The 20,476-nt window shown below is 40.7% G+C and overlaps 3 protein-coding genes across 4 annotated transcripts; 2 read left to right on the plus strand and 1 right to left on the minus strand.

The window, feature by feature from the left end:
* The first annotated feature begins 897 nt into the window (after window positions 1–897).
* Window positions 898–8,896, plus strand: LOC135620332 (probable ubiquitin-conjugating enzyme E2 23). The gene is made up of 8 exons (XM_065123227.1): window positions 898–1,051; window positions 4,145–5,982; window positions 6,166–6,504; window positions 6,609–7,124; window positions 7,306–7,375; window positions 7,460–7,599; window positions 7,777–8,088; window positions 8,402–8,896. The coding sequence occupies exons 2-8, from the start codon at window positions 4,156–4,158 to the stop codon at window positions 8,678–8,680; spliced, it is 3,483 nt and encodes a 1,160-aa protein (XP_064979299.1). The 5' UTR covers window positions 898–1,051; window positions 4,145–4,155; the 3' UTR covers window positions 8,681–8,896.
* Window positions 8,897–10,258: 1,362 nt separating this feature from the next.
* On the minus strand, window positions 10,259–14,675 carry LOC135620333 (uncharacterized). 2 transcript variants are annotated; one of them, XM_065123229.1, is made up of 9 exons: window positions 14,534–14,675; window positions 14,004–14,126; window positions 13,136–13,216; window positions 12,876–12,964; window positions 12,652–12,726; window positions 11,370–11,431; window positions 11,238–11,291; window positions 10,954–11,142; window positions 10,259–10,581 (listed from the first exon to the last, which is right to left on the minus strand). In XM_065123229.1, the coding sequence occupies exons 2-9, from the start codon at window positions 14,124–14,126 to the stop codon at window positions 10,499–10,501; spliced, it is 756 nt and encodes a 251-aa protein (XP_064979301.1). In that variant the 5' UTR covers window positions 14,534–14,675; the 3' UTR covers window positions 10,259–10,498. The 2 variants fall into 2 exon arrangements, with proteins under 2 accessions (XP_064979301.1, XP_064979300.1); XM_065123228.1 differs by having other exon boundaries at window positions 11,238–11,294.
* A 1,405-nt stretch (window positions 14,676–16,080) lies between these two features.
* Window positions 16,081–20,246, plus strand: LOC135620335 (protein ALTERED PHOSPHATE STARVATION RESPONSE 1-like). The gene is made up of 4 exons (XM_065123231.1): window positions 16,081–17,144; window positions 17,861–18,069; window positions 18,832–19,055; window positions 19,163–20,246. The coding sequence occupies exons 1-4, from the start codon at window positions 16,178–16,180 to the stop codon at window positions 19,932–19,934; spliced, it is 2,172 nt and encodes a 723-aa protein (XP_064979303.1). The 5' UTR covers window positions 16,081–16,177; the 3' UTR covers window positions 19,935–20,246.
* Window positions 20,247–20,476: the final 230 nt, after the last annotated feature.

Consider the following 20,476-nt stretch of genomic DNA (forward strand, 5'->3'; position numbering starts at 1 on the left):
AAATAATAAAAAAGATTATATACAAAAAAATTCATATTAAATATGTTGTTAACATCTTTTTATTTGATAAGTATTAACTTTTTATTACATCATGGCGTCAAACCTATAAAAGATGACATCCAAGAAAACATATGGTATAAGAAAAATTGAACCATAATATCTTGAAAAGATCTAGTAACAAATTTTGATTATAATGCAGAGTCAACCTTAGTTCAAGTCCTAATATGTTAATGTTGGGAAGTAAGTGGGTTGGACAAGAAACCTTGCAAAAGTTATTTATAGGATCCTACGATACTTATAATAAAGCAAGCAGAAGACCTGAGGGAGCTTTTATGGAGGGCTTTAGTAATCGTCGATGCTAGTCAGTGAGTTAGCTCAACGCGAGCAAATTTGAAGGATTTATTGGGCTTTATTATATTTTATATTATATTTATATACTACGTTAAAACATTGATATGAGTCGGACAAATTTTATAGTGTTACATTCATAAATAAATACTATGATAGCACTATCACACCACACCGATTACAATGTTCAATAGATTTTTTGTAATATTAGGAAGTTCACTTGAATATATCCAGTGGACAATAATTACATTAATTTAATTAAAAATTAAAATTAAATTTAAATAAATTTTACTAACTCTATTTTAGGTTATTTAAGAATAGTACATAAAATGATGATTGAAGAGATGACTTTTAAAATATAAAAAAAAAATATTGGAAGATAGATAATAATGGATGGAAATGTGTACCATTTTTGGTTTTCCAAATTAGAAAAGAATATAAAGAGCATTACATCGTCGCGGGCGATTCAAAAGTGCAACAAATAGACCGCAAGATGTCGATATATATACAGACCCAAAACAAAACAAAACCCCTCTCTCTCTCTCTCTCTCTCTCTCTCTCTCTCGCATTCTATTCTTTATTGGTTTCTTTGGCTTCTTCCAGCCATCGATACTTCTTGTCACGTCTTGTCGTCGCACTCAAGCCCGGGATCGCTCCGCCTCGTCGCCATCGGCCAACCGCCGCCTTCGCGATAGCCGTCGAGGTTCGAAACCCTTCTTCCTTTTTCTCGTCGTCAGTCCATCCGTTTGCCTCTGTCGATGACTTCACTTCTCTGGTGATCCCGAGAGCATGCCCGTCTCGTGGCATCTTTAGCTCAGCAGTCGGCATCGAACCCTCGACTTTTTCTGTCTTCAGATCGGTCTTTGCGTAAACCTTGCGGTTTGTTGATGTTGATATTTCGGTCTGTTGGACTTCAAGACCAACTTGGATACGTGTGGGTGAGAAGGCCAGTGTTTAGCTTACCATCCTCGTAGACGATTTATATTCGACTTCTATCTGTTTAAGATAGGGTTTTTGAGCGGGGCGGCCTTGCCGTTTGTGAGATGATTCATGTCCCCATGTGGAACGCTGTGGCTTCTTATGGCCTCTCCGATCTTTATTGGGAATTTGTGATTTTTTTGGTGATTCAGCGAAATATGATTGCCGGGTTAGTTTCCATGAAAGTATAAATTTGACCTGAACTTTCAGCTTCTTTTCAGACCATAGTACTAGAGGGATGATCAACCGTTCTAAGAATGGTGAATCTTATATATTGGTGAACTCTGTTACTTTTCTTGGTAGATTGTTCGAATATCAATTGCTGTGCTCGCCAATAGGTAGTTTCTTAACAATGACATTAATCAAATGCAGAAACTAGTTTCTAAACAATGCCATTAGGTAGTTAGTTATTCTTGTTCATGTTTGATCCAATGTTTATTCTGCTTGGGCTTTAGGGGTTATGTTGTACTAACACTTAAAAAATTAAGAATCTAAGTTAAAAGTTTAAGAATCTAAAAGATTTGGTTTGTATGCCTTCTAAACAGAGGTTTGTTTTGGTACTTTGGTATATTAAATATTTCTTGAAACATTGTCCATTATAGCATTGTCAAAGGTACTAGGTGCGATGCTAAGGTTCCAAGATGTCGGAGGTGCCAAGTGCTTGCCTAGGCATTCACCCAAGCAAAGAGAGACATTCGCCAATATATAAATAAAAAAAATATGATTAAGGATAAATATAACCATTAAAATGAAAAATTAAAGAATATATGAGTTTCATGTCATTTTGCATTCAAAAGATCACCATTAAGACATCAAATGATATACGTTTAACCATATATAAGGTACTAAAAGTACTATGCTGTCCAAATATAATAACAAAAATAACAAAACAAAAGGAGATCAATATCAAGAGTTCACAATTTCATCAACAAAGTCAATTATTGTCAAGGTTCACTACATCATCAACATTATCAAGGGAGAGGGGGCTGTGCACGAGAGGAAGGGGGTATTGCCACGGTAGAGGCAACACCAGGGGTTGTGATCATTGGAGGGGAAGCATCTGGTGGCGGAGTTGAGGAGACAACCATGATGGGTGTACACTCGGATCGCAATCATTGGAGAGGAAGTACCTTGTCATGGGTGTGCATCGGAAGCTGTGACTGTTATAGACGGAGCAACCAATGGTGGAGGGAAGGAAGTAGAGTTTGAGATCACAGTAGGTTCGATCGGTTGTCCATGTGGGTTGGGGGGAGAGGAGAGTATGATTTATTCCCTGTTTGGTTTGGATCAAATTGCTTCATCTGGATCCGAATTGAGCCAAGTCCAATTAGGGCACTTAACAAGTCAGACACAACTTGAGTTTGGTTGCTTGTGTTGCACCACGCGACCGACTGAGCTACCCATCGGCCATGCTTAGGTGCCCACTTAGGCGGCACCCGAGTGAAGTCGCTCGCCCAAACCATAGTCGAGGCTCGCCTCGCCCGAGCGCCCAAGTGAGTGCTTGATGACAACACTTGTCCATTACATGTTTGTACACATTTTTATTGTTGGGCAACAAGGTTTTGAGAATATAGGGATTACATTTATGTTTTCTGCAAAGCAAAAATCTTCTAAATCATATTGCATTTGAGTTTGATCATTTAAAGTTATTTCATGGAAGCCGATTTTTGGGCCAATGTTCGAGGACAAGTTTTAGCAGTTCAACACTATATCGTGTTAAATTAGGCTGTACAGATGGTTTCTAATGATACAGACTTCATACATCTTGTCAAGTTCACTAAAAATTGGTCTAGAGTTTTCATAAATACAATGAATCATGCTGCCTCTGCTGTCAATACACTGATCATCCCTCTTTTCATGTCAAAAGTGACTGACAACCCTTAAGGGCTAGAATGCCGACTCCTAAGCTGGTCAGCTCTTCTTTTTTGAATGTCTGGTTAGCCACAAATCTAGCAGAACTGGGTTTGTTGGTGTCTAGTCAGTTGGTCAGCTCCCATTTCCATGTAAGCTTAACCTGAAGTGTTGAGATTCTCTCCTGATTCGATAAGGATTCATGTCTTCACCTATAGTTGTCTTTTTGTTCTGTCCTAATGCATATACAAGTCTCAATGAGGATGGAAACCAGCTTTGAAGCCCTGCAGGCTATCTGTCCTTGTCATACACAGACCCGATACACTCATCTCAAGTCTCAAAAGAGGCTTTCTGCAGTTGCTTCTTGTCTAGCTTCAACATGCAGCCTACATTTTGGCAATCAGGCTTTCGACCTGGTTGGGTGTACCTTGGTTTGATTGGCATTCCAGATTTAGTCTGATGTGCATACTAACAGTTTTATGACACAACCATATAACATTTCTGAGATTGAGATTGGTACTATTGATGAACTTATTTGATGTTTAAAGTTCTTTCTGTACATGCATCTCTCTTCATGGAGTACTGTTGTTTTCTATAATGTGTTGGCTATGTAGCATTAATAATTGTAAATGCTAGATATTTATCAGTTGACTAAGAAAAAAGGAGACTCCATCCTCACTCCTTTTTATACTGAGGGGTAGCATTTCTAAGATGGAAAGTGCAATTTTCATAATCTGGTTTAATGTTACATTCTGGATTTTTGTCCATTGTATTTGATTGATTATATATCAAAATTGTATGTTGTTCTATCTTTTGGAAATAGCATTAACCTTAAATATTTATTCACACAAAGTAGAAATTTAATGCACCATTAGACAATACCATAACTCACTCCAAAACTGATATTCTTGGTGCTATTTTTAATTTAACATGGCTTGATGAACAACCAAATTACATCTTTCTACAGATAAATTTTAGATGGAAAGTGGTCATCACCTTGCTCATGAAAGTCTCACTGGATATACTACAATGAAAGTGAACAACGTGCCACATGCAATAGATTCTGAACAAAATGCTTCATGTTCTGACGCTGAGAGTAGATCTGATGTTGGGAAGCCAGTGAAAACTGGCGAACTGACTGATACCCAGGCTACAGACGTATTTGTTTATAGGCAAGATGTTGTCAAATGCAGTAAGTGTAAAGGTCTACATGGAATTGTTCTGGAAACAGCTGGTGACTCAGATCCTGAGGGCAGCATCTCAGGGTATGATAGCAGTGAGGAGGATGAGGATAACAACGATGAAGGCAATGGAGATGGTAATGGTGATGTTAACAGTAATATTATTGATGGTGGTAGTAATGATTTTCTTCAAGATGGCCAGGTTAGATTATTATGGTGTGATGGTTCTGAAACTGTGGAAAATACTAATGATGTCACGGTTGTAGATAGAAGTTTTTTGCGTGGTGATATTGTTGCTTCTGCTACTGATCCAACTGGACAGTTGGGGGTTATTATTAATGTCAATATGACAGTTGATTTACTTTCTACAGATGGTGTGGTGATAGAAAATGTTTCCTCTAGAGCTTTGAAACACATAAGGGAATTTAGCGTTGGAGATTTTGTGGTTCTTGGACCTTGGCTTGGCAAAGTAGATGAAGTATTTGATAACGTGACTGTTCTGTTTGATGATGGTTATATTTGTGAAGTTGTGAAGCCTGATCCTTTGCAACTTAGACCTCTTATAATGCCAGTTGTTAGTGACACAGATTGCCCCTACTACCCGGGTCAAAGGGTTAGGGCCATTTCTTCTTCTGTTTTTGAAGGTTCTAGTCGCAAGGCTAAGCTTCTCAAAGGTACTGTCATCAAAGTTCAGACAGATTCAGTGGTTGTCTATTGGATAGCTTCAGCTGTCCATGGTGTTGGTGATAATTCAGCAACTTTTCCTTCAAAAGAGCAGAACCCAAAGAACTTGACTCTGTTGTCTTGTTCTTCGCATATAAATTGGCAATTAGCTGATTGGTGTCTCCTTCCGTCTTATCCACATACAAATGATTTGCCTAAAAATTGGTCGTGCAGTACTTCATATTCAGTTTCAAAGAAGCCTGCTAATGGAAGCTGGCCATCTTACCGTAGGAAGCCGTGGAAGTTTTTCTTTAGGGGAGATAAGAAAATTTGGAGAAGAGATGGTAACTTTGAAAGAGCCCTTCTGATTGTAAACGCTTTTAACAAAGTTGATGTGGCCTGGCAAGATGGGACAACAGAATTTGGTCTACAATCAACATCACTAATACCGTTTGATACACCAAATGATCATGAATTTTTTCCTGGAGAGTTTGTGGTTGAGAAGGCACAAAATGAAGGTGGCAGTTCTTCTGAAACAAATCGACTGGGAGTTGTAAGAAGTGCGAACTCTCAGGAGCAAACTGTGTGCGTGAGGTGGCTTAAACCTGCATCCAGGCCCGGAGATTTGAAGGAGTTCAACGGTGAGGAAGTTGTTAGTGCATATGAACTTGAACGGCATGCTGATTATGATTACTTCTATGGTGATGTTGTTGTTCGCTTGCCTCCTGTTTCTGATGATATACCAAACTCTGAAGTTCCTACTGAGACACAGGGAAATCAACTTGATACCCAAAAAACAGCAGATGATTCAAGCAAGGAATATGTAGAGATCAGTGAAGAGAATCGGGCCCTAGATAATGAAGCTTGTGAGGACTTTACAAGTTTATCATGGGTTGGAAATATAGTTGGTCTCCAGGATGGTGATATTGAAGTTTCATGGGCTGATGGGATGGTGTCAAAGGTATACCTCTGGCTGAACATTTACTGGTACCGATGTTGAGGCCATCGCATATATTACATGGACAATTCTGCTAATTTTTTTCTTCATCTGACTGTTTGCTTATAGATGTTCTTATAACTGATCCTGTCATTCCTATTCCTCTTCTGTAAAATAGTTTCTGAAAGTCACTCATCTGTCTTTCAGGTTCCACCTCAGGAAGTTTATATTGTTTATCGGCATAATGGTAACGGTGACAATGAGGATGAGGATGAGGATGAGGATGAGGATGAGGATGAGGGTGAGGGTGAGGGTGAGGATGAGGATGAGGATGAGGGTGAGGGTGAGGGTGAGGATGAGTGTGAGGGTGAATTTGAGGATGGGGATGAGGGTGAGGGTGAGGACGAAGACGAATATGATGACAATGACGAGGAGGAGGATGAAGATAATGACGACGACGACGATGATATTGGAGTTAGTGATGATGATGCTAGTTGGGAAACAGCCAGTGAAAATGAAATGGATGTACTTGAAGGCACTGAAAAGGTTGATTTATCTGCTAACTACTTTCGTTTTGATTGCAACCAATCTTTTATTATTGTTTCATTTCCTCCCTTCATGTTTGTGATCTGTAAGTATTCCATTTTTAGGAAGTTGATCCACAGAATCCTAGTGACAGCAATTTGCAAGGCGAACATAGTGCTACAATTTTAGAAAAAGAAAGTAGTGGTGGACAAAGTAGGCCACTCACATTACCTCTTGCCGCAATTGATTATGCTGTCAAGCACACCACTGGATTGTTTTCTCGGGCTAAGAAACAGTTAGAGTCATCAGGTTTGGATAAGCAAAAAGCAAATGACGCTAATCACAAGGCAGACCTTGACTTTTCTGGAAGTAAATTAGATGGGGAGGATGAGAATAAAGGTTTTGATGTTTCAGATGGTCTTATTGCAGAAAGGATACATGAGAACATTGAAACGGATAATCACATGGAAGCAACAGAAAAGGCTGAAGTGAAAATTGAGGACAATTTAGAGAAACCAGCATCAATGGGATTGCATGATGGCAGTGAAGGATCACACAGCATGGATGATCCATGTAAATTCAAGCACTTTGATACTGCAGAAAATCCTTTGGATCATCATTTTCTTGCTGTCGCAGAAATGGTAATTGATTATTTTTCTGTGTCATTTTATGCGACTCATTTCTTGTGGCAAATTTGCATACAACTCATTATAGATTCAATATAATATCTAGACACATGATTTTCCTATCTGGATGTTTGTGCTTTTATATAATTTCTGTAGCTGTCTTAACATGGAAATTTTTATAAAAATAAAAATGCAGGGCACCGGTGGAAGAAAGTGGGGCAAAAAGGTTCAGCGAGAATGGAGCATTCTTGAGAAGAACCTACCTGGTATGTGAATGACTAGCTGAATTAACAATTTATAGAGTTGATATAGACATGAATAAATGTGCTCTAATTTTGTTATGATTATAGATGATATTTATGTTCGAGTATTTGAGGACCGCATGGATCTAATAAGAGCCGTAATAGTTGGAGCATATGGAACCCCATATCAGGATGGCCTCTTCTTCTTTGATTTTCACCTTTCCTCAGAGTACCCTCAAGTTCCACCGGTAACTGTGATATCATTATCTTCTGGTTAGGTTTCACATATAGTGAGTGTATCAAGGACAAATTACTTCTCAGTTCATGATTCACACCGTTTGCTTTCATTTGCTCCTATTCTTATATCTTCCATTACCTTTTGAGCTAATTATAATTTCAACTTTTATTTCTTCTTGGTTTTGCAGTCAGTATATTATCATTCTGGTGGCTTGCGGATGAACCCCAATTTGTACGTGGATGGGAAAATTTGCTTAAGTCTGCTAAATACATGGACAGGCAAGGGAAGTGAAGTCTGGGATCCATCATTTTCCAGTGTCCTCCAAGTTCTAGTTTCGCTTCAGGGATTGGTTCTTAACGATAAGCCATACTTCAATGAAGCTGGTTACGAAAAGCATATTGGAACAGTTGAAGGTGAGAAAAATGCTTCTCCATACAACGAGAACGCATACCTAACGAACTTGAAATCCATGTTGTATCTCCTGAGAAGGCCCCCCACGGTAAGCACAAAAAAAATCATAGCAAGTTTGTTTCCTTCTTTTGCACACATGCACTACATTTTCTTAAGATGGTCTCAGATATCTGTTAATGCATCTGAATTCCTGTAACATAGCCATCAGTTCTATCAAATTCTTGGATAATGAATGGGTATGCAAAATCTTATTTGTAGCTTCTTAGATCGCCAAATTCCTTGTGTATTCTTTGGAGAGTCAAGATTTTTTCCAGTTGGCAAAATAAATCCTGATACAGTTTCGTGAGAACAGTATTGCAATGAACATTTGCCTATCTAAAATCGTGTATGCATCGATGCAGCATTTTGAAGACTTTGTCAAGGATCACTTCCGCAGACGTGGTCATTACATTCTTAAAGCTTGTGAGGCCTACTACACGCGTGGCTGCTTGATCGGTTCACTAACAAAGGATGGCTGCTTAACTGAAGAGAGCCAGGAGAATTCTTGTTCGGTCGGCTTCAATTTAACACTAGCAAAAATCTTGCCCCACCTGATTCCTGCACTGAATGAAGTAGGAGCTGATTGCCGTCAATTTGAATATCTCCTCACTTCTGGAACGCTGAACAGCCCAAGATCTTGAAGGATGGTTCTCTACAGCAAATTTTGTATGGTTTTGTTTCATGAAAATTGTCGCCAAAGTCTCAGATTCTTGATCCATAACGCATTTAGGAAGTAATTCCTGGATGTAGTTAGTGCCAATTGCACTATATTCTTGTCATTTTTTTTTCACAATATATAGTGTCATGTAGAATATGTTTATTATCTTTTTATTTTAATACACCGAGTGGTTCTTCAAAGATCGCCAACACATTCTCTCTCTTATTCTCTTTTTATGAATTTTTTTGTTATGTTAATTGTCAGAGCAAAATGATTCCTGAGATAAGACATGTTGCTGTGTCTTTTAGGTTCGTAAACGTAATTCTTCAAGTATTTTTCGTATGGCTCAGATATCCATTTTCTTGTGGTTTTGATGAGTTGAAGCGTGGAAGTCGGAAACGGCTCAAATGATTGTAAATTCTTATTATTTGGTTTTTACTGTATAAAGTTGCACACTGTAAAAGAATTCTTGCAATCTTAAGAGCGATCATTAAAACAAAGACTAAAGTTAGATTCAAAACGAACGATTGCATCCCGGTGTATCTCACAAAAATATATCACTCAAATAATTCAATCAGAAAATAATCGAAGGACTTGCAAGTCACAAAAATATATCACTCAAATAATTCAATCAGAAAATAATCGAAGGACTTTGCAATGGTGATCGTGATCGTACAAGATGTTGTTGTAGAGTGTCGATGGTGATCTAAGATTCAAGTTCGATAATCAATCGATTCAATACATAAAAGTTTTGATGAAGAAAAGAATTATAGTAGGAACATCAAACGTAAAATCAAAAGCAGCCTCGATGTTGTTGCTGCGATGGAAGAGATGGAGAGGTGGTGTGTACTTTTGCTTTCATTTCCCACTACTGCCCTGTGAATGCTCGAGAGTTAGGGTTAGGGTTTTCTACGTCGGACAAAGTTGAGGGGGGGGGTTTCGTTCGTGGGCTCGAGGCGTAAGTCGACGAGCACTCGAACAAGATGGGAAGGGCATCTGATCATCTTTGTGAACCAGAATCTAATTGTATTTGATGATTTCAAAGCAAGAATCTACTTCCCTTTACCGATGATCGAATTCTCATTCCCGGTATCTGTGATCCCTCTTGAATTCAGCTCGGTAGCATATAGAACAACGAATAAAAACATAAAAAAAAAACTAATAAATCATTTCATTATTCTTCTATTCACCTTTTTAATCATGATTTCAATTAGGACAAAGAAGCAATCATAAAAGGACTTGTTGATATTCCATTCCAGTTTCCATGATATATATGAACCGATCATTCCCATTCCAATTCCAATACCGATCTCGATTCTCAATCGAACCAAACGCCCACCTAAAAGAAAATAAAAACAGCAAAAACCATAATCTTTGTCTACGATGGTTTTTAAAGACAAATAATCACATATGAAGACTTTCCCAACACAAAAAGATTACAGCAGTTCTTACAAAGACCGATAATATCCTCATTAAATGCTACCCACATACCGGAAAATACATTAGTTAGAAACAACAATAGAGTTAAGCATTGAACAAACCACCATTTAAAAAAATAAAATAAAAAATCAAAAGAATGCACTGCTCTTTTAGTTGAATCCTACAATTAGTCATTTAAGGAAAAACAGAACAAATGGATCAGCTACCTAAACCTTCAGAACCACAACAGGAACATGCTATGGTGTCAAGCCTTACAACTATTCAGATGCTGCAGCTAATCTACATCCGAAAAAAAGAAAGAAGAAAATAGAGCAGGCATCCGACAACTGGGAGCAGAAACTTGCAAATCAGATCCATCAAGTCATGTTCCACCATTAACTGCTTGGACGGGTCCATTTGATCTGAAACCTCGGCCCCTTCCACGACCACGACCACGACCACGACCTGGAGTGATAAGATTGTAGCACAAAGGTCAGGTCAGATGAAGAGCCATTTCATCATAATAGCTGGCTTGCCTAACCTCAACTTCAACACACAAGCACATTTCTATTTACTACTCAGATTCGAACTTATCACCTCTCATTAATTCCAATCTAGTTTCAATGGTGAAACAATGAAACATATGGTGCCACAACGAAGTTTCTTTTTTCTTTTCTTGTTGGTAGGGTTGCTTTTTGATAGCAGGCATGCCCCAGTTTCTTTATGGTTTTTCTTTTCCCTTTGTTTACAGCTTTAATTTTTGGAAAGATTGCAAGTCAGAAGAGCGGACTTAAAACATAGAGGACAAGGGAACGGGAGGATGGAGGATCAACTAACCTCTGCCTCTGGCTGGCATAGGAGCCTGATCATTGTAGCCTGTCTCGTGCAGATAATCAGGTCGACCACCAAAGCCTCCTCTGCCATGACCACGGAAACCCCAGCCTCTACCTCGGGCATAGCTGCCTCGACCAAAACCACGACCCCTGTTGTCCCATCCTCCATCACCATAGTCCACCACACCATTTCCTAAACATAGAGCATATGCATATCAGTCAGCATGACTTCTCAAGAAGTCTAGCTATTCAAAACCGAACTTCCGTAAAGAATCGAAGCATACTTACCACGAGCTCTTCCCCTGCCACGACCATTGCCTCTACCACGGCCAGCAGGTGAACCTTCTACATTGTAAATAAGACATTGTGAACATGAGGGCGCCCCCAACAGTGATAAATGATATTTAATTTTTAAATTACCTCCTTCGTACTCAAACTCTGCTGATGGTTTCACCTGATCTGCAGGCAAAGGAGATTGATATCTGCAAAAAGCAATTGAGTCTAATTCAATTCTTTCTTTATATCTAAAGGAAAAGCTACTCATAATATGGCATTCCTAGTAGTAGAATTAGATTGTTAATGCAAGTTAACTTTCCGACCCACCAGACTCAGAAATGGGTCCAAACACCAATATTCTATTTTCAGATTTGGCCATAACAAAAATAAATATTATTTACAAGATTACACAAAGGCACAAAGGACTGCCATATGGCTCAAATGCATGTTATCTCCAGATTCTCCATAATGCTTGCATAATCATTGAATGTAAGAGGCAAGTCCATAGTTCAACATGAGTCATGAATAACAAGATTTGCCAGAGAATAGCAGAATCACACCAATTAATCACCTAATGTTCCACAGGAGGACTATAATTATAAATTGTTAGTTATCAATCCAAAATATTCAAAATCTACCAAACTAAACCTAAAATACCAGTTTTCACAATTTTTCACAAAGGAACTCGCATATATCGAAATAAGAAAACCAGTTTTGCAAATTCGACACATTTAAGGACATCTATTGGAGTGACTGGCTTTAGCAAGAAATGTAGTGCCAACTCATTAAATATATAAAAGTAAACATATAGCATAAACTTAGTTACTGTTGTTTGCACCAAGTTTAAAATTTTTATAATTTATAATATTCCAGTTGACATAATCAAGAACTAGCTATGGTGGTAAATAGCAACCCAGAACACCTAGTTACCTAAGGGCGACATGTCTAATGTTCCAGATATTGCGTTCTCATAGTGTGGACAAAAGATTGGGTCAAAGCTAGAACAAAAAACATAGCCACAAACTTGATTATATATAAACATATACAAGATGGATTTTTGATTAAACATAGATTCTGCAAGTCTAAATAGGAGATGGATAAAAGACATGACATATAGCTATCATTGGTACCTTAGTGAATTATATGGCACATGATGTTGTACGTGGCATGCAAATACAAAAAATTATATATAACATGGTTCGCTTAGCGTACCTAGTCAACCAAACTTTTTAGAGCAATTGTTTAGTACTAATTGTAAGAAGCAAAACTCTGAATATACAGGAGAATGCAAACACCAATAAGGACTAATATAGACATTCATGCAATTTTAGTATGAAAGAAGCTGACAGATTGTAGTCCAATTTCAACCATCAATTGTATGCATATATAGTCTCAAAAATACAAACAGATGGTTTTGTGTTCACACCCAACTGCAGATGTATCCAGCTCCTTCTTTGATAATGTTATAGTGATCATAGACACATGCCTAGTAGTTTCAAGCCTGAAAAAGGAGGAGATAATACTCATAAAAAAAAACTCAATAGATACAAATATTTATAATACGACTATGTATTAATCTCCACTCTCCAATAATGTCCACAATACAGTTTAAACTTTTTGTATCAAAAACAAAACAAATTGTTGTCTTACGGAAGTAGTCCTTCCTCGAGTGGTTCCCATGTATCAGTTATATCAATAGATCCAATAGCAGAAATCTGATGAAGACCAACAATCCTTCTCTGCTTCACCAGTATATATGTAAGGAAATTTGTAAGAGAGAAATATCACCTCCATTTACTTTTGGTTTTCGTTAGAAAAGAATTATATATCAAATTGGCATGCACATCCCAAAAACTTTTACGATCAACAGTGACAAGACATAACATCCCAAATAACAATAAATTGAGTACCTTGATCAATTCCACAATCATAACCGTCTTGTTGATAGCTCTACCCATTGCCTTGAAAACAATGTCACCGGAACTTTTCTCCTTCAAAAAAATTACAAATAGTTCACAATAATTAAACAAGCAGCAAGAAGGTCAAGCGCTGAAGGCGTGCACATATATATCCAAGATATCTGTAAGAATACTTGTGAATGCTGATATCTGGTGACCACAAAGAATTGAAAAAGCAGCTTATAGTCATGCATTTCGTAATGATGCACGAGGTCTGTTTAAAAGAATGCTGGTAGAGACACAATTTTCCATAACAAAACTCATCGATCAACCTTTCGACTTTATTTTACTCATAAGACCTTTGTGTACGACTGGGTGTTACTAAATATTAAAACCAATCCGACAGAGCTGCCAAACAAATTTGCAACCTTATACACTAATATTTTCTCTGAGTACTGCTTGCCTGCTTAAAAGTTCTAACTTGAACAAATTAAATTACAAATATAACCATTTTAAGTTTCATAATGAGATCCAAAACCCCAGAGGAAAAAAAAGACTAGCCCAGTGTCCAAAGAAATGCATTAATTATCTTCCTTATGTTTGCACGAGCCCTAGCAGGTGCCAATTATCACCTCTAAAGGGTGAACAATGACTGAATGTAGAAATAGTGACAGATAATACGCATTATGAACTCACTAGATTTCAAGTATCCTACTTCTCCCGCCATTAAAGCTTTTACTAGAGATATCACTGTGGGCTTCACCTTCGATATGATCTGCGAAACTCTTAAATCTTCCAAAGACTACCGCTAAATGCATAGCATGGTAAAGAAAAAGGGCGTGAACTAAGGGTCATATGAGGCTTTTTTATTGGTGAATACCTGAAGCAGACTGGTGGCGTAGGTAATGTAATTGCGCATCCTCCCCTGCGCCGTAATACGGATCTCATTGTCGTTGATTGGGATCTCCTCTCTTGGTTTCTCCACCTTCTGGTACCGATCCATCTTCCCATCAAACAAATACACGAACGAGAATGCAACAAAAAAAATCACATTTTGAACAACAGAACTAGTTCAGAATACCCCAAAAAGAACTCTAGACAACCAAACCAATCATTGAATTTAGAAGAAAAAGAAAGAATTACGAGCACAAAAGATCAAACATAAAAAAGGGCCGGCCAAATCGGATCTCAAACGAACCAAATCAAACCAGAGAAACACGAAAAGAACGACGTTGAGACGAATGAACCAAGAAACGCAGGTTCGGGAGCGAAAAACCTAGGAAAAATGAAGTTCTCGCCCTGAAGAGTAGACACAGATGATTCATTCACGCGGTGACACCAACAGGGAAAGAAGAAACGAGAAGAATGGCACAACTACCAAGGCTCTCGTTGAGTTCTCCCTAAATATACCTTGTTTTCGCCGCCCGTCGCCCTCTTCTGCCGCTCGTTTACTTCTTTTCCGCTCTGAGGAAAGAGAGAGTGACAGAGAGCTCTGGCGACGCAACCGCTTCTCCATTTTAATACGACAAGCCCGGGAGCGAACTGGCCTTCCTCCCCGGCTTAGGGTTCGCCTTCGGTTCCCTCCCCAACCCCACCCCCCCCAATTCCAACCGAACCGAGCAACCGTGGCCGCACGATCGGGATTCCAGGAGCCACAGACGGTCGTTGATTGAGCCGTTTCGACCCACGCTGTGATCCGGTCCGGCTAACCAGAATTGCCCAATTTCAGAAGTTTGGGCCCGAACTCAATGTCACACGATTAACCCATCTGACCCAGAACATGGGCCGAACAGAACACCAGCCCAAGCCCATGTATAGCCCATGTCGGGTGCTCCCCGGATGTGACGAAGCAAGCAGGACACCGTCCCGTGTCTCCAGCATTTGCTCCTCGTCCTCCTCCTCGGGAAGCCGCATTGCTGTCCCCACCCGTCTGCTCCCGGCTTTTATTAGCCACAGCACGACTCTCCATGGAAACAGTGGCAGATGGGATAAGTGTGTCATGGAGAGACGCGTTGCTGTGGTGCGGCGAGACGCCCGAGACGACAGAAAAGCCAGCGTCGCTACCGGTCAAATGAGGGAACCCATCCATGGCTGCAGCCTCCCGCTCCACCGTGGCGTCGTGTGGAAGAGAGTCATTGCAAGGTGACGGTGGCATGGCTGCGTGTATGATGATGTATGGTGCGGATCGACAGGGTCGTCGGACACGAATATGCCAACGTGGGGAAGGTCGAACACAAAGGGAGGATGGAGGTCTTGCTGCCAAAAAGCATTCGGTAGCATTGGGTGTTCCAGTGGGAGTGGATGTGCTCTGAGCATTTCCTCCTACGTCGGCACTGAACACAGTGTTAACCTTCAGAGAGCTCTTCTGGAGCTAAAAGGTTATGCAGCAGGCTGCAAATAATTGACGTTCATTAGTGGAGGAACCGAGAGGACTCGAGGAGCATCGGAGAGTTGCCTCTGTCTCATTTGATGAGCTGCAGACTTGTACATGGAGTGCTTGTGGAAGCAAATCTGTGTTTTTACTGAGGTAAGTAAGAAAGAATCAAACATGTCCCTCCTGATGCCAGAAAGCTGCAGGCGACTGTGGAAAATATTCTTTGTGAAGGGAGTAGCCATGGACAGACTTCGAGTGTTGTCGCCCTCATCCTCACTGGTGTAATAAGGATGATGATATCATAGAATGAATAATCATTAACAAGAGACTGTGATCAGGTAATCCTCCCATCACGGGGTTTAATCAACGTATTAAGTCTGAAGCTTGTATGCCATGCCCTCATCGTCTTCACCATTTGGACTCACTTTGCCTCTATTTTGAGGGTTTATCCCAGCCTTCGTGCAAACTGGACACAAGGAACGCCTCCCCACTCCCTTCTGTAGCTTTGACTTTGACCATCCATCCTCTCTCTCTCTCTCTCTCTCTCTCTCTCTCTTTCTCTTTGTATATAAATGCTGTCCTAAACCTCTGATCTCTGCACCCGCCATCCCACCCATATTCCGCCCGCTTCTCTCTCTCTCTCTCTCTCGCTCTCAGAGGCGCACACAGAGGGGCGCCACATGGGGGGTTGCGCGGCGTCAAGGCTAGGGGGAAGCGGCGAGGACGACGACCCGGTGGCGCTGTGTCGCGAGAGGAAGCGACTGATCAGGGCGGCGGTGGAGCGCCGGTACGACCTCGCCGCCGCTCACGCTGCATACATTCATTCACTGAACGCGGTCGCCGCCGCCATCGACATTTTCGTTGCCCGCCTCTCTGCGCCCGCGCCCCTCCTTATAACACTCCCCGCTGCGTCTGGCGACGGTGACCCCGCTCCGGCGTCCTCCTCTTGCGCCTACCTCCGCCAGATGCCGTCGGAACCAAAGACCGAATCTGTAGCCTACCACCCCTCCCCTCCTCCCTCCTCGCCGTCGAACTCAAGCTCGGCAGGATATGCAGATGCAGCGGATGCTGTGGAAGCGGAGGAGGAGGACCATGAGGAGGAGGAGGAAGAGGAGGATATGAGGGCAGGGGAGACGAGTTGCGGGTACTTCTTCTCTGCGGCGAGACCGAGGCCGCCGTCTCCGCCGCCGGAGGTGTTTGGTTGGGACTTCTTCAGCCCGTTCGATGAGGTCCGGCCGGCAGAGGAGCCGGTGGTCATGATAAGGGGACTGGACCCGAACTCAGATGAAGATTTGAGGGCGGTGAGGGAGCAAGAGGGCATCCCGGAACTCGAGGAAGCGGAGGAGGAGGAGGAGGAGGACGAGGCGAAAGACGGGACAGTGGTGGACGATAAAGAAAAGATGGTAGCTTTGGGTGTGGGAGAGACGCCTGAGAGCGGTGGTGGCAGAATGGTGGTGCAAGGAAGCGACGCCGGGCAAGAACAGGAGCTGGCTGTCTTGGAAACGCCAGAAAAGGGACGAGAGCTTTTACAAGCACTGAGAGATGTTGAAGACCATTTCATCAGGGCATATAATGCTGGGAAGGAGGTCTCGAGGATGCTGGAGGCCAACATGGTTCAGCCCTCGTCGGGGCCGGAGGAGATAAAAGGTCGATTTTTTCCCTGCCTTTTCTGCTATTCTTTTCATTGTGGGTTCTCCCTGGTTTTATTGCACTAAAGCTGGATAGAGGTTAGGGAAGGAGAGCAGAAGCAAGTAAAAGGTTTCGATGTGGTTAAAGAACAAAGTTTACTCTTTGGCTTCATTATTCCCTTGTTCTTCATCTCTTGGTATGACTGGATTACTCTTGTTCTTGTACTTCTGCTCTTTTTCACCTTATCTTCATTGATCTCTGCGTTAGCTGTTGTCTTATCACTTCCATTTCTTGAACTGGTATGAAGATTCTAATTGATTAGTCTTGCTAATGTCCTGATGGGATACAAGGCTTATTAGTATTCACTTGTTTTACAGCACTCATTGAGAAGGGAAAACTATATTACCTCTTTCTTCCCGAGTATAGGAACCTTTTCAACCATGGATGAGTTTTGAGTTCTCTACTTGCATGAACACTAGATTGCTTTGCTGTAATGAAATAAATGTTTACCACTACTATTTCTCTAAACCAAGTAAACTTAATTCTGGATCATGCATTGTCCTTCTCTGTTATTTTTGCCCAACATTATACATGAAGAGTATCAATTATGGGGGCATTCATCATGTTTACATATTTTCATGTTTTGGATAAACTCTTCCTATTGGTAAACATCAAGTCCAAGGAATGGCACTTTAGTTTTACTGATATTGGGTGCGCATCCATTGTTCATACAGGAGTCGTTCAGGCAATTACATGGCATCAGTCTCCATCTCTCTCCTCATCTTATAGGAGTCAACTTGCATCGAGCTCAAATAGTACAGCATCATGGACAGAAAGCAAGAGTGAGTTTTCCGATGTCTATGTCGGGATGGAATCAGGAAGCCACTCACAAACTCTAGGAAGGTTGTATGCTTGGGAGAAAAAGCTATATGAAGAAGTGAAGGTACACTTGTCTTCAACATTCACTTGATTTTTCACCAACAAAAGCCTTCTTATGAGACTGATACCACGACAGGCAACTTTTGTTGCTTAGGTGCAAAAAAGAGTAATCATACTGACCATGACACATTCAGGGAAGAAGTGAAAGATTAATTTCATAATGGACATAGAAAATTATAGTCTATGCCATAAAATTACTATTCCTCTCTATTTTTCAATGTCTCAAACAACGATAAGGCTTATTTGCTCTCTGGATTTATTCTTGGTATATTCTTCGAACTTTGAGCTCCACAAAATAAGGTGCTCTTTTTTGTGTATAAATCGATGCCCAGGCAAATTCATATTTCCACCTCAACCCCTGTAAAGTCTGTTGGTGCACATATATTCCTCAAAATTTGGATCATCGCATATCTCTGCTCCCAAAGGGTAGCTATTCAAGGATTAAACTAACAATAAAGCAAGACTCAGTTAAGCCTGATCTATTTTCCCTCCAGCAAGTATATAAATTGGCTATAAATTGTTGGGGTGAAGGCTTCCTCTCCATTTTCACTACGTATATCTTCTCCGTTTATGACTTCCTGTCATTATTTCTTCGAATGGGTTTATTAGTGACAATGAAGCACTAGGAAATGCGAGAAAGTTGACTGTGTATCTTGATGTTGCATATGTTATGGTACGAGGAAGCCAAAGATTTGCCAAATGAATATTCTATTCTAAGCATATTCTCAACTAGAAATCTTTTTCACGGCTTGTCATTCTTTTTTAGGCTGGAGATCACACCTGGCAAGATTACCAGAAGAAATGCTTGCAGCTAAGAACCAAAGAAGCTAAGGGAGCCAAATCACGCTCAGTTGACAAAACCAGGGCTATTGCAAGAGACCTGTATGCAAGAATCTGGGTGGCATTACGAGCAGCTGAATCAATATCAGAAAGAATACAGAAATTGAGAGATGAAGAACTGCAGCCGCAAATCATAGAACTGCTACAAGGGTAAGAAAAATAGTGGATCACCAGATGCATGGTTGGCAAATATCACATGTTCTTTCTTCTTCTGTTAGTAACTATGCATTCTCCGTCATTCTTTTTCACTTTTGCAGCCTAACACGGACCTGGAAGATAATGGTAGAGTCACACGAAACCCAAAAACAGATAATGTTCGAAGTGAACTCATTCACATGCCCTGCTTATGGAAAATTCTGCAATGAATCACATCGTCTTGCGACTATCATGCTGGAGACTGAGCTTCGTAATTGGAGGTCATGCTTTACAGGCTATATCGCAGCACAGAAAGCATATGTTGAAGCTCTTGATGGATGGCTATCGAAGTTTCTTTTATCTGACATGGAATACTATTCTCGAGCTAGATCCCTATTTCCTTCACACAAAGCTGGAACACCTGCTATGGTTGTTATCTGTCATGAGTGGTTAACCTCACTAAGAAAACTGCATGATCAATCTGTATCCTGCAGCATGAGAAATTTCATCAGAACCGTGAGAGGTTTATGGATCACGCAAGGGGAGGAACAGCAGCAGAAACGAAAGGTCGATAGGCTTGCAAAGGAGCTTGACCATAAGGTTCTGGCATTGCAGAAAGCAGAGAACAAGGTTTTGGAGTCCAAGCTTTCTGAAGATAAGCCTGAGCCAGATATGCGTCAGCGGATCGAGTATTTATCAGGGAGGAAAGAGCTGTTAGACATGTGCAGGAGAAAGTTGGAAGCGGAGAAAGCGAAGCATCGTGATCGCATGCGGAGTACCCACGAGATCACCATCAACGGATTCAAAATAGGCTTGGCCAGCATCTTCGAATCACTGACACAGTTCTCCAAGGATTCTGTGAATTTGTATGATGATCTTCTGATGCGCGACTAGAAAACAAAGGTGGTGAATGAGATGACTCCTTGCATCGAGGCTTTTGAACAGGGGTGAAGGTCGATAACAGATGATGGCATGGCTGCAAATACTTTTGGGATTGTATATTAGGATGAATGTGGATGTTGCATGGTGAATTTGTGCAGGCCATAGGGGCATCCAAATGTCTCATTGTTAATTTCTCATAGGTACTTCTCATTTGGACCTGCTTAAACCCTGCTGTTCAATGGTTGGTTCAAGGTTTGACTGTTGCTCATGAAGCAATAAATGCTGTGTATACCATCAGATTTTGCTGCTCACATTATACAATCAAGCCATATGGCTATATCACCATATCACCATTTTGCGATAGCAGAAGAAAATTTTATACGTATGATAATAATTAGGAACAAAGGGATATAAAAAGCCCTGCTAAGTGATATTAGTTCTAAAATAATGATCGAGTACTGAGGAAAGTTAAAGCAAAATATATGTTGAAAACCATCTTAGGGATTGTACAGAGATAAGCTGAGCTTAGCAAAAGATGCAGTTGGTAGGCCTAA

This window comes from Musa acuminata, chromosome BXJ2-8 (genome assembly GCF_036884655.1).
Source record: "Musa acuminata AAA Group cultivar baxijiao chromosome BXJ2-8, Cavendish_Baxijiao_AAA, whole genome shotgun sequence".
NCBI lineage: Eukaryota > Viridiplantae > Streptophyta > Magnoliopsida > Zingiberales > Musaceae > Musa > Musa acuminata.